This window comes from Desmodus rotundus, chromosome 2, assembly GCF_022682495.2.
Source record: "Desmodus rotundus isolate HL8 chromosome 2, HLdesRot8A.1, whole genome shotgun sequence".
In the NCBI taxonomy this organism is placed as follows: Eukaryota; Metazoa; Chordata; class Mammalia; order Chiroptera; family Phyllostomidae; genus Desmodus; species Desmodus rotundus.
The window spans coordinates 26,205,242-26,218,323 of NC_071388.1; the positions used below are offsets into that span (position 1 = coordinate 26,205,242).

The 13,082-nt window shown below is 39.9% G+C and overlaps 1 protein-coding gene across 3 annotated transcripts in view; it reads left to right on the top strand.

Moving 5' to 3' along the window:
* Positions 1 to 13,082, top strand: part of OTOL1 (otolin 1) — a 48,546-nt gene that overhangs the window by 20,133 nt on the left and 15,331 nt on the right. For 2 of the 3 annotated variants that reach the window (XM_053918066.1, XM_053918067.1), the window contains one exon: positions 9,900 to 10,002. In XM_053918066.1, coding sequence (XP_053774041.1) covers positions 9,900 to 10,002 — 103 coding nt within the window. Of the gene's footprint in view, positions 1 to 4,857; positions 4,908 to 9,899; positions 10,003 to 13,082 lie in introns of all 3 variants that reach the window. The other variant, XM_024560357.3, reaches the window with a different exon arrangement.

Sequence of the window (13,082 nt, forward strand, 5' to 3'; positions counted from 1 at the left end):
AAAGGTTTTATTTATTTATTTATTTATTTATTTATTTATTTATTTATTTATTCTTAGAGAGAGGGGAATGGAGAAAGAGAGGGAGAGAAACACCAATGTGCAAGAGTAATAGCCATAGGTTGCCTCTTGCATGCCCCCAACAGGGGCCTGGCCCGCAACCCAGGGATGTGCCCTGACCAGATAAAACCAGCAATCTTCAGTTCACTGGATGACACCCAACCCACCGAGCCACACAAGTCAGGGCTCATTTTGTCCAGTTGATGTCACACTGTGGGAGTTGAGGCTTGGGGAACGGGCACAGATGATGGCACTCTGGCTATTGCTATGAGAAATAGACTCTCCTTCGTCTCTGGCCCAGGAGTCTCACATGTTCTGTCAGCATCCATTAGACTACAGGAGGCTAAGTGTTAGTTTGCAAGTAGTTAAACTCTCAGCCCCTTCACAGTTCTTGATACCCTAAACATTCTTTTTGCGCTAAAGTGCATAGTCTCAGGAAACTTAGAACATTGGAACAGGTAGCCAACAATATGGGGGGGGGGACAAAGTAGGTTTACAGTTGTGAGTGTGTGAACCACGGTTTATTCTCGCATTGTTATTTATCAGTTATTGTATTATTTTCCATATGAACAGCTGTACCCCTCCTTTGGCCCACCTCTGTGTTACAGGAAAACAAATAAACAAGTAAAATCTAACTAAAAATACAACCTCCCCACTCTGCAGAATATAGCTACTATTAGGGGACAAAATAACCGCCACCTTGCGTTGGGGAGGAATTAGACACATGAAAGAGCCCTACTCGATGGTCACATAGTAGATCAAAACAATTACAGGGACACAGGGACTAGAAAAAATGCAGAAGTTGGAACACAATAGAATATTAACACATAGAAAGTTGAAAATTAAGAAGAAGTTGACTCAGGAAGCTTCTAAAAAATTGATTCTTCTGCAATTTCTGGAAGAAATAATAAAATATCACTAAGAGTATTTGTATCTGAGAAGGCAAATGGGATGGAAGAGAGTTCTACTTTGTATATTTTGAATTTTGTATCATTTGCAAGTAGCGTTTATTATAAATACATGAATAAAATTTAATTTAAAAATGTTATGTAAATTTTTTAAATGATCTTTAAAATGATTTTGAAACTTTCTAAAAACTTGAATGATTTTTAGTTAACAAAGCATGACTTGTTTTTAAAGAAAAATCACTCACACAGTAGGGACTTTACCTTTTAGAAGATTTGCTGAGAAAACTGTTCTTTTCAGGATTGCTGGCAGCTGGTTTTACAGAAGCAAAGAGGCTTTCCCTTTTGAACCTACTGTTTTTATTAAGGAAATTATTCAGAATAGGCTCTTGTATTCCAGGTCTGTGAGATAAGGAGACGACCACCTGTTGCTCTTGGCTAAGGTCCGAGGTTACCTCGAAACTGAGAACGTGCATATTGTGTTCTCTTCAGCAATGTAAATTAGAGATGTACATATTTTACTTCTAAAAGAGGGGGTAGAAGTAGTTTCCTTAAAAGGAATCCAGTCAGGACTATTAATCCTCTATTAGGGTTTGTTAAGGATTGAATGACTAAGAATTTGAGATGGTCTGTCAGTAGCATAGATCTTGCTTTTCAGACCTGTTTCTAGGAAGTCAAGAGGGTGTAGTCTGGCCAGGCTTAGAGCCATTGTATGAGAGGCTGGTTCTGGGCACAGGGTGGGGCTCATCCTTGAACTTGTCTGGCCCAGCACCTAGAGAAACCTGCAACGACAGTAACACATTGGGCATTGCTTTGGATGACTTCACTAGAAGAAACCGCAGGGGCTGTCATACTGTCTGAGGCGGCTCAGCTAGTTATAACTGGGAATTAAGTCTGTAGATTACGTAAACAATGCCGGATTCCTTGGGAACATCTCAGAAGAACACTGGGATAAATATGGGGCCTCCGGTGATTATAGGCTGGAGTCTGGAGTTACACTAGTGAAAAGAACTTGTTTTTACTCTAAAGTATTAAAATGGAACACTTTGCTTATTTGATTATTAAAATTTGTTTAAACATGCTCATCCTTTAATAATTTTATTATTTAAAATATTGATAAAGCAGAGATTCAAGCTTGGGTCTAAGTGGGATTTGAATATGACTGGAGTGAATTTGTCACTCAGGCCCACCAGACATCAGTTTGTAGGAGGCTTGAGGAATCTTATTCGGGGAAGAAGAAGCCAGTTTTGCTGAAAACACCCAGTGAAAAAAACTTAGTCATCAGTCAGGAGGACGTGACCTGGAAGCCCTGTACTCACTACAGGATTCAAGTGGAGTCGCACGCCTGAGAGATGAGAGAAACGTAGGAAGAGCTGTTTCAGAAGCGGCCTTGTAAAGCATTGAGGCCACTCCTGGGAGCGCTCTGGAGTCTGACTAACAAAGGCAGACAGCAGGAGAGGACATTAAGTGTCTCATTGCTTGACTCAGTGGGAAAGAAACTGAAGGGTTTTTAAAAAAAGGTTTAAAGCAACCAAAGAGATATATATATTTTTTTTTTCTGGTAGTCAATTCGAATGATGACCAAGTATAGTGAAATGTCTAGTTGTTAAAATTTGACTTTATTTACACATTAAATTACAAAATAGGAGAAAGCTCTCTGCCATTTCCTACTATCATTTATAATTTCACCAGAGCTGAAGACAAGTGAAGATTTTTTATAAGATTTTTCCATAAGAGGGAGGATGAAACAAAACTTCATAGAAATTAAATTTTTATAAAGAATGAAATTAATTTCAAGCTGTATGGAACTTTCACAATTCCTTGTTATTCATGAAACTTTACTTTTTTAAATAGGTACGTTTAAGGAAAAATTATATTGTTAAAAATAAAAGACTGAAATGTGAAGACTTTCTGCTGCACATGTAACAAGGGAAGCTTTTTCCTTTAATTCCTTTCTCTTTTGTGTCTGATCAAAGTAGTCATGGTCAAGTGCACAGACCCGTTACATGAGATACACATCTGGCGAGTGGAGGTCAGTGAAAGATAAAGTAAGCGAAAGCAGAGAGCCTTTCTGGAATGAAGCCCAACGGGGCAGATTTGAAAGAAGAAAGAAAGAAAGAAAGAAAGAAAGAAAGCCTACAAGCTTCTACAATTCAGGGTCGGAAATATAATCTGCTTGGTGAGATAGCTGTTTTATGAAAGAACTTTTATTCTGGCTTTTATTGTTTTCCACCTAATAAATTATTTTGAGTGTAAATGCTACCCTAAAGAAGAACACAAAATATTTTATGAGGTCATCTGGCTTAATATATATAATCATAGCAATATATATTGTAAATATGTACTGTGGTATATATGTATGATGTGTATACATATATATACTATACAAATATGCTTACATATTTGATTTTTTTACCACTCACAATTTGAATTTCACCTTGACACTTTTTTTTTCAGAATTTAATAAATGAAAAGACTTCTTTAAGTGGCTGTGATGGCCAATACAGAAAAGTTAGCATGTACAGGCTATGTTAGTGCAAAAATACCAATTTTCAGGTTAACATGATCAGTCACAGGAAAAGTGCAGTTTTTTTGTGGAACAAATCAGAAGTCAGAGGCACACAGCTCAGGGTTGAATTTTATTCCGGAGTTGCTGATGAAGTTATGACTGCAGGTGTGGTGAGTCAGGGCAGCTGCGTGGGGTCCATGTTACCTGGGACCTTGAATGGCTGGAAAGCCGGTGGCATTCAGGGAGGCTCCTCCTGGTTAAAATCGCTTACCTCACCGAGTACACCCGCCATCAAAGTGAGAAAGAGCGTTCATGCACTTTGCCCCCATCAGACTGTGCCCCATACCACGATTTCTTCGGGGAGGCTTCTTTGATTTTTTAAAACTGACTTTAAAAACTGCTTCGTGTTGTGTTGGATGCAGGAACACTCCCTTCCTTTTCCTCTGATGTTTGCCCACATTCAGGGGGTGTACGGACTATAGCCTGAGCTCAGACTCAGGTGCTATCACTTTGTACTTCTCCCTCCTGGAGTTACTCCAGAGAAATTCTGTTTTATGTGCTCAAACCCCCAAACAAACTGTATTTAGATATTTATTGCAATAACTTGTAGGGGTTAAAAACTGGAAAAAGTCTAAACAGCCTTCAGGTGATAAACAGTGAACAAAAGTGTGGTGTAATCACATAACAGGATGCTATGCAGCAATAAAAGAGACGAAGGGAGAGAGATGTTCTGGGGTGGAAAAATCTGCAAGGAATATCACTTAGCGAAAACAGGTTACGAATAAGATGTACAAGGTGGGACTATTTATTAAACATAAAGCAAACAATACTATCTTTTTTATGAGTAGACATACATATGTAGACACATGATATAAGTGCTTAAAAAAGTTTGGAAGGAATCATATGTGAGAACAGTGCTTCATAGGCTCACTTTGGGGCAGCAGGAGTAGGAGGCAGCAATTACGGGGTTGTTCCCTGTAATTTTTTTTGCATTTACAGGAAAAATATAGTATTATATGTTACTTATTTAATTACAAATCCATGAAAAAGCCCGACTCCTCCATTTCACAGGTGAGGAAGTGATGTTTGCTTGCCAAGGATCTCAGAGTGCGAGTTAAACTCGGATGCCAATGCACTTGACTGCTTTTTCCAGAGCAGCGGCTTGCTTCGTCGTGCCCAGCTGATCTCATCAGGCATTTCCGATGAAGATGCAGTGACTATAGACATACAGTGGTCCTCCCTTATTTGCAATTTTGCTTTCTGTGGTTTCAGTTACCCACTGTCAACCGTGGCCTGGAAATACTATTGAATGGGAAATTCCAGAAATAATTCCTAAGTTTTAAACAGCATGCCGTTCTGAGCACCTCATTTTTTCTCATCACCTAGGCCTTGTATCATCTCACAGTGTCGCAAGAAGGGGAGTGGAGCACAATAAGGTATTTTGAGAGAGAGAGACCACATTCACACAACCTCTCTTACAGTATATTGTTACAATTGTTCTATTTTATTATTAGTTATTGTTGTTTATCTCTTACTGTGTCTAATTTATAAACTAACTTAATTTTCCTAGGTATATATCATAAGTATATATACGTAGGGAGAAAACAGTAGATATGGGGTTAAGTACTATCCATGGTTTCAGGCATCCTCTGGGGGTCTGGGAACATATCCTGCGTGGATAAGAGGGGACTGACTACGGTGTATATCCTCAGCAGCAAGAGGAAGCAGCTGCTAAGAAAAGGCCAGCCAGGGCTGGGCTGGGATTCTTTATCAGGGGTGTCAGACTCATTTTCACTGGGGGCCACCTCAGCCTCATGGTTGTCTTCAAAGGGCCGAATGTAATTTTAGGACTGTATAAATGTAACTACTCCTGAAGTAGGGTCAAGGAGCTTGGTGCTGCCAGGTAGAAACAAGGTGCCGGGCCGGATAAAACAAGGTGAAGGGCCGGATTCTGTCTGGGGGCCTGTGTTTGCCACCTGTGCTTTAGGCTTGATTAAACATGCATTTGTCAATGTGTAAAAGTAATCAGGGCCGGGAAACACCAAGGAGGAGGAGATCGATAGTTTCCAGGATGCCCATTATACAACATGAAATACAACCACATAGGCGGTTGTACTGGTATCATCCTGTCCCCAGTGTTCTCTCCAAGTCAGCACGCTACAGGGGAAGCCAAATGATAATTAGAAACTCACTTGGTACTTACCATGAGCAATCCTATGTTGAATTATTAAGAGTGATATGCTCAGCACATCCTGAGTGCAGAATCAGGAAGCACTAAGTGTGGAATCAGAAGGAAAGGATTTGCATTAATCAAATGTTTCATGGCATCTGGTTAAGTTAATCAGCTGCATCCAGTCATAATGCGGATCAACATGCTAATGTGTCTGTAACATTTAAATCCCATTGGCCCAGGCTTCTTGGGCTTGGCTAGATGGCTGCGAATTCTGTTTGTGACTCACAAGCTCCTTTTTCTGTGTTTTGATGGTTGATCAGTTCTCTTCCATAGGTCCTGTCTTAGATATGTTAATATTCTCAATCACATACCATTTTGCCTGTCTGGGATTCGATTTAGCGCTGATCCCTTTTGTGTTGCTCTTACAGTCTCCTTGCCACCTCAGTCTCTGCACTTGGGATGCTCTTCCCCTTCCCTGACTTCCTCCTGCTCAGCGGTTCCCTTGTCATTCCGATCGCGCAGCAGCTTAAATGTCGGTTTATTAGAAAGGCCTTCCCTGAGGACCAAGTGTAAAGACACCGCTCAGTCCTTCTCTAGACTTCACTGTATTTTAATTTGCGCAGAAGGCTTATTAGTATTTCATACTTCCTGTTTACTTCATTAGTTTTAATTTTTGATTGTCTCTTCCACTGGGATATAAACTTTATGAAAGTAGGGGCCTCTTCAATCTCTCTGCTGCTCTGTGCCTAGCATTTGGAACAGGTCCTGCCACTTGGTAGGTTCTCATGAATTCTTGCTCGCTAGTGAATGGATGAATGATCTATCAAAAGGCCAGTCATGCTTTTCTAATTTATAAGTTCTTGAAAACGTCTTATTTGGCCCCCTAATAATGACAGAGAAATCTTAGAAATGAACCTGGCCAGTAACCTACAAGTCCTGGCCACTCCTCAGTGGGTGGCAGGCTTATTCAATAAAGGAAAGGGTGGTGTGGGGAGAGCGGGGTTCAGAAATGTTGCCCCTGTGGCCGTTCTGCTGTCAGGGCTTCCTTAGCAATGGAAGCAGATGCCTCGAACACTTAAAAGCTGCCCAACCAATAGATTACAGTGAGGAGCCTTCAAAAACAAACAAACAAACAAACAAACAACTGTAGCATCTTCTAAATAGGAAAGTTGTTTAATGTTATGGTGCCATGCCCTTAAAGTATTAGGGTAAAAGAAAATCCTTAAACAGAAGGGAAAGCCAGACAAGTTCCAGCCAGCGGAGAGCTAAGACTTCAGTGTTCCTGAGGCATTTGCATTTCATCAGATTTCAGTCTTTCTTCAGATTCAGAAAAGTCACCATTCCCGCCACTATAAGCAACTCACCTCTCACTGGGTAGGGGCAAATCTGGGAAGAAATAAAACAGACCCTTGTCTAATTGTAAGTGAGATTGAATTTTCCAATGTGTCATCCAGGAGAGGGATCGCTGATAAAGAAACATCTATAAGGTAGGAGATGATTACAAACATTGATTTATTTTATCTTCCATCTGGTCTTTTGCAATAAGATCCAGGCTTTAAAGTCCTATTGATATGTTTTGCCTCCAGGAAATAAGAATATGAATAAGAATGATAAGAGCATTCAATTGATAGAAGGCAATCTTTTCTCCCTGGTATTAATCTATTTTTTTGTATTGATTTTTGAAATGTAGAAGATTGTGGTATACAGTATAGAATTATTCTTAATTTTAAAGCCACTAAGTTTGTGAATATCTGTGAGATAAGTAAAATTGAATTCTAAAGGCAGATTATAATACATTGGCATTGCTGGGGCAGAACTATGTCTATTCGGTTCCATGCAGTACAGGGTGGGGCAAAAGTGGGTTTACAGTTATCAGCAGGCAAAACACAGAGTTTATGCTTGTATTATTAGTTATTAATTATTGTAGTTTCCCTAAAAACAACTGTAAACCTACTTTTCCCCCCACACTGTATTCAATCCCCTTTCAGAAATGGTGTGCAGTGAAGGTCTTGAAAATTAGGTTTTGTTTACATTCTAATACCGTGGTACATCTTCGGTAAAGATGATCTAGGGAGTTGTATCAAAAATATGGTTTCTGTCATAACAATTATCTGGTAAGAAAAAATATTTTGCTTTTAAAAAATATGTTATGCCTGTGGTCTTTTGCAGAGCAATTATGAGTGATAATAAAAATTTAATATGCATTTAGTTCCTAATGATAGAATTATTGGAACATTACATTTCTAGATCTATTGGTCCTTTTATTTTTGCTCCCTTCCGTAAAGGACTTATAATTCATGAATAAAAATTAACTGCTAGCTTAAATTTGACTTGGGGATTTTTAGGACAGAAACTAATTTTTTATGTATTCTATTCTTCCTATCGGTGTTCAGGGCATAACATTATGTCCATATATTTGGATGCTAATAATATATACATTTTTGAAATTTCATAGAGAACTTTGTCATTTATTTTCTAATTTTAACAAGTCAATTTTTCTAATAATGCAACTGCACTAAAAAATGAGGAAATGCTATGCTTCTGTGGAAATGAAGTCAGGCAAGTCATTAAACGGATCTTGTATCTAAAGATCTTTCTAAGAAATAATTTCCTTCTGAAATTCACATTTCATCCATTCCTCTTCTCTTCTCCCTCCTTAAATCTATTGGTAGAAATCTAAAATGATACTAATAGCTATATTTTTAAATCTTAAAATAAAGCCAATTAACTGGAGACATACAAAATATGATTTAATTAGGCTAAGGCAGGGAAGAAAATATTCAATTAAAACATGAGATGCTTTATCCCATTTCCTTTATTGTTGGTTGAAGATACTTGGCTGCTCTTTTCAATTTCTGGGATTTATGAGATATTAAGCAAGAGACCATATTAGAAAAGAAACTTTATTTTCATTTATGTGATACCTACCGTAGTTACATGACATTTACTATAATTTAGTCTTAGTGGGAGTTTATAAGATTTGAAATCCAAGGGCTTTGCATAATCTCCTTCCAAGTGTTTTAATTGACATTCCACTATAATGAACCCCACAGACCATTACCTGGCTAATTGCTTGAGTTACAGTGCTTATACAATGCCATTCTGTGTCCTTGGTCTTTTGGGGTATTAAATAGCAAGACTGCTCTGAAAGAGGAAGTGGCTGCTTGTTTTCATGTGAAGCAGTAACCTCTTGATAGCTTTTCCAGGGACAGACCCCTTTCTGTTCTTTCTCTGGGCTGATACCAAACCTGATGCTTATCAGAGACACCTGTTTTTCTGGGGTTTTCAACTCTCTCTAGGAGAGCCCCTGAACTCTAAAGGGTCTTCCGGATCCACTGCCACAGGTAGAGACTTCCAAGACCTGACTCCTGGAATAGTCCTGGAGTAGGCCATGGGCAAGTTGACAAAATAAGGATGGAACAATATTTAATTCTGGAGTGCTATGGTTAGCCAGGATTTGTTGGGACAAGAGTCTTAATGCTTTAGAATTAGAAAAGGGCTTTTGCTGATTGATTCATCTATTCCAAACTCATTGCTTTTAATGGAAGGATACTGAACCCCAGTGGTAAAGGGATTCACCCCAGGTCTCATGCAGCTCTCAGTGACAGGCTCAGGCTCCCTTTTATGGACTTAACAGAACCCAGATCCATGATGAAGTCTTGGAGTTTAATGCCAAATTATGGACTCAGAGCAAAGCAGGAAAGTTCTAACATCAGCATATCATCACAGCCCCCCAAAATGCAGTGTGGCCTGTACCCTTCCATGTCTCTCACCTTTTCTTGATGAAGGTACAGCTCAGTGACAATGGCCTTTTGAGTGGTGAGGAGATAGGGTAAAAATCAACTCCAGTACCCATAGGCCTAGATTGACTTCTCTTGTGACTTCTGATTAAAATGTTTCTATAGGGTCTGCTCTACCCTTAGTCTAAGATGCTAAACAGCTCTGAAACAAGTTTGGATTCGAGTGGGCAAGACAGGGACGGATATCTTGGGAGATCTATGTAATGCCTATTGACATCCTCGAACTTCTGATTTTTCCTGATGTTTGTTTATAAGACATCCAGAGCACTGCAATTAAGTCAAAACTTTATATAAAAAAAGAGAGAGAGAGAGAGAAAAGGGAGATTTTAAACTTTGTAGAATTGAAAGACAAATGGCAGTTTGATAATTGGAAGTACTTTTTATAATAATTTAGTCTTACTGGGTAGACTAAAACATTTTTATAATAAAGCATTTATTCCTTGCCATGTCTTTAGTGGTTTTTCTTCATATCTGAGTTCCCTCCATATGAGCATCTGAGAAAGCTGATAAAAGGATCAACACATTTTTGGCACGGAGAAGCAAGGCTGTCGACGAAAGGTAAGCTGCTACTGATGAGAATTCCGTATCTCTCAGGTTCTCCGAAAGATGCCTTTTACTTGTAAGACAAACTCCTTTTCTTTATAAACCTCCAGTCTGCCCTGGCTGCTCAGGGTGGCTCAGTTTCTTGGGGTGTTGTCCCCTAGACTGAACGGTTGCAGGTTCGATTCCTGGTCAGGAACCCTGGTTGGGGTGCATGTTAGAAGGCAACCAACTGATGTTTCTCTTTCACATTGATGTTTCTCTTTCTCTCTCTCCCTTCCTCTCTCTCTAAAAAGTATCAGTGAAAAATTGTCTTTGGCTGAGGGTTAAGACCTCCAATCTGTTAGATTCTGGTTCCTGAAGCTGCCCTGGAACCTCCCGCCCAGGGAACCTCTGCTGTTTCGGAGGGACCTGATAGAACAGGAGGGAGCTTGCTTTCACTCCTTTTCCATACTGCTTCCCTGCTGAGGAACACCCTGCAACATGCGTTCTGCTGGTCTCCAAAAAGGTGACACAGTTCGCTTAGGTGGAGTTATACTTATTTTAGTGAGTGTATAAATAATTTATATAGAGGACGTAGAAAAGTCTCAGTGAAATCTCTGAGAGTTTCTAACATGAAACCCAGTTTGGCTCCATGTAGATTTTCATTAACATTCAGTTAAAATTCCGTTTTTCAGCAACAACTTTGATAGGTTATGAACTGCTACCAGGACCAACTAATTAGCAAATAAGTGAACACATCAATCATGTTTGGACCCCATTGCTGTTTTCTTTTTTTAATGAACAGGCTTTATTTTTTAGGGTAGTTTTAGTTTTACAGAATAATTGAAGAGAAAGCACAGAGAATGCCCACATACGCCATCTCCCCCACCCTCCACACACAGTCCCCCCTGCACGTTTTCATCAGTGGAATATATCACGTCTGCGAAGCTGCCCGCAGGCTTATTGTCGGCCGCACATCCACCTCTCTATCCCTAAAACGAGAAAACCCTACAGCAGCTGTACTCAGAATCCCTGTGTAGGGAAGTAAGATGAAACAGAGTCCCATCCTTAACGGTTTCTTTTAGGTTTTGGAAATATGGAGCCCGGGCTCATTTTCATGTCTACATTTAATGTACACTTTTACCTGTCTACTCATCTATGGGGGTGAGTTCACTTTCCACACACCAGTTACCTGAGTTATTACTTCATCCTGCCCTAGCCTGGGGGCTCCCAGCTCCCCCGAGTGCAGAGTTTTTCTCCACACCCAGTCCGCTGCCTAGGGCCTCACCTGCCACTCAGATCCTTCTGCTTGGCGTCTGTCATGCTACCTGGATTTAAGGCTGCGTGGGAGGAGGAGCGAAGCAACTGAGGAAGTGCACAGAGGAAAAGAAAAGTATCCGCATTTGCTGCCAGACTTTATTTTTTATGGCGTTAGATTGTTAATCAAAGTCAATCCCTTTTATTTAACAAAAATATGCTGAGAATGTGTCTTTATTTTATTATACATTTGTTAAATACAAGAAGCATTTAATTCGGTAGAATGTAATGTTATAATCATTGTACTTAATAAAAATGTAATGGATTCACTTATTTAGACACTCTGGGAGAAATAGCCTCCCACTGGATAATAGAAATTATGATGCTTTTTGTGCATCTATCAACACAAAAGGATGAGCAAAGCTTACCAGAGTGATTACAATCATCTGGAACTGCACTTAAAAATAAAGTGGGAAATGGAAATCTGTAGTTACGATGCTTCTTCTCCTCCTTTTGATGGTATGATATTTACTAGTAAACCAGAGATCTGAGCTCTAGAGGGCCTGTCTGAATTTCCTGGATAAACTGGGGCAGGAGTAAACAGCTTATTAGAAATTCTAACAGTTCACCCTTGTGGTTACGTAGCACTGAGAGTTCAATACCAGGCATCTTAAAAAGGAAGAGGGTTGTTTGGTGGATGCACCTCTCATGGAGGGAGAAGGAAGAGGCAGCAACTGTCTCTCCCCATTTTTTTTTAATTTCCTCCTGACATTCGTATTTAATATGCTCCTGTTGTGGGACATTCTGCCTTAGAGTCTGAAATGGATGTGATGTTAGCAATCCCTCTTGGCTGCTGCTCTGAACTCTCTCCTTCACTTTTGTTTACTTACTTAAATGGGAAAGTCACAGGGGGGCGCTGCTGACATCCTCAGAACAAGCCGTGAAGTCATCCATTTCTTTCTTTCTTTTTTTTTTTAACATTTTTTTTATTGTTGTTCAAGTACAGTTTTATGCCTTTCCCCCCCACCCCTCCCACCACCCCGACCCCCCTCCTCACCACCCCAGCCCTTCCCTACTCCCTCCCCTGTTTCCACCCCCCCTTGTTATTGTCCATGTGTCCTTTATAATTGTTCCTGCAAATCCTTCACCCTTTTCCTCTATAATTCCCTTCCCTCTCCCCTCTGGTCACTGTCAGCCTGCTCTCAATTTCAGTGTCTTTGGTTAAATTTTGCTTGCTTGTTTGTATGGTGATTAGGTTCCTGTTAATGGTGAGATAATGTGGTATTGTCTTTCACTGCCTGGCTTATTTCACTTAGTGTAATACTCTCCAGTTCCATCCATACTGTCGAAAAGGGTAGGAGCTCCTTCTTTCTTTTTGCTGTGTAGAATTCCATTATGTAAATGTATCATAGGTTTTTTTTTTGATCCATTCATTTACTGATGGGCACTTAGGTTGTTTAGGTTAGTTGGCTACTGTAAATTGTACTGCTATGAACATTGGGGTGCACAGGTTCTTTCGGATTGGTGTTTCAGGGTTCTTAGGACATAATCCTAGCAGTAGAATTGCTGGGTCAAAAGGCAGTCCCATTTTTAGTTTTTTGAGGAAATTCCATACTGTTTTCTACAGTGGCTGCTCCAGTCTGCAATCCCACCAACAGTGCACTAGGGTTCCCTTTTCTCCACACCCTCTCCAACACTTGTTGTTGCTTTGTTTATGGTGGCCATTCTGACTGGTGTGAGGTGGTATCTCATTGTAGTTTTAGTTTGCATCTCTCTGATGGCTAGTGATACTGAGCATCTTTTTATATGTCTCTGGGCCCTCTGTATGTCCTCCCTGGAGAAGTGTCCGTTCAAGTCCT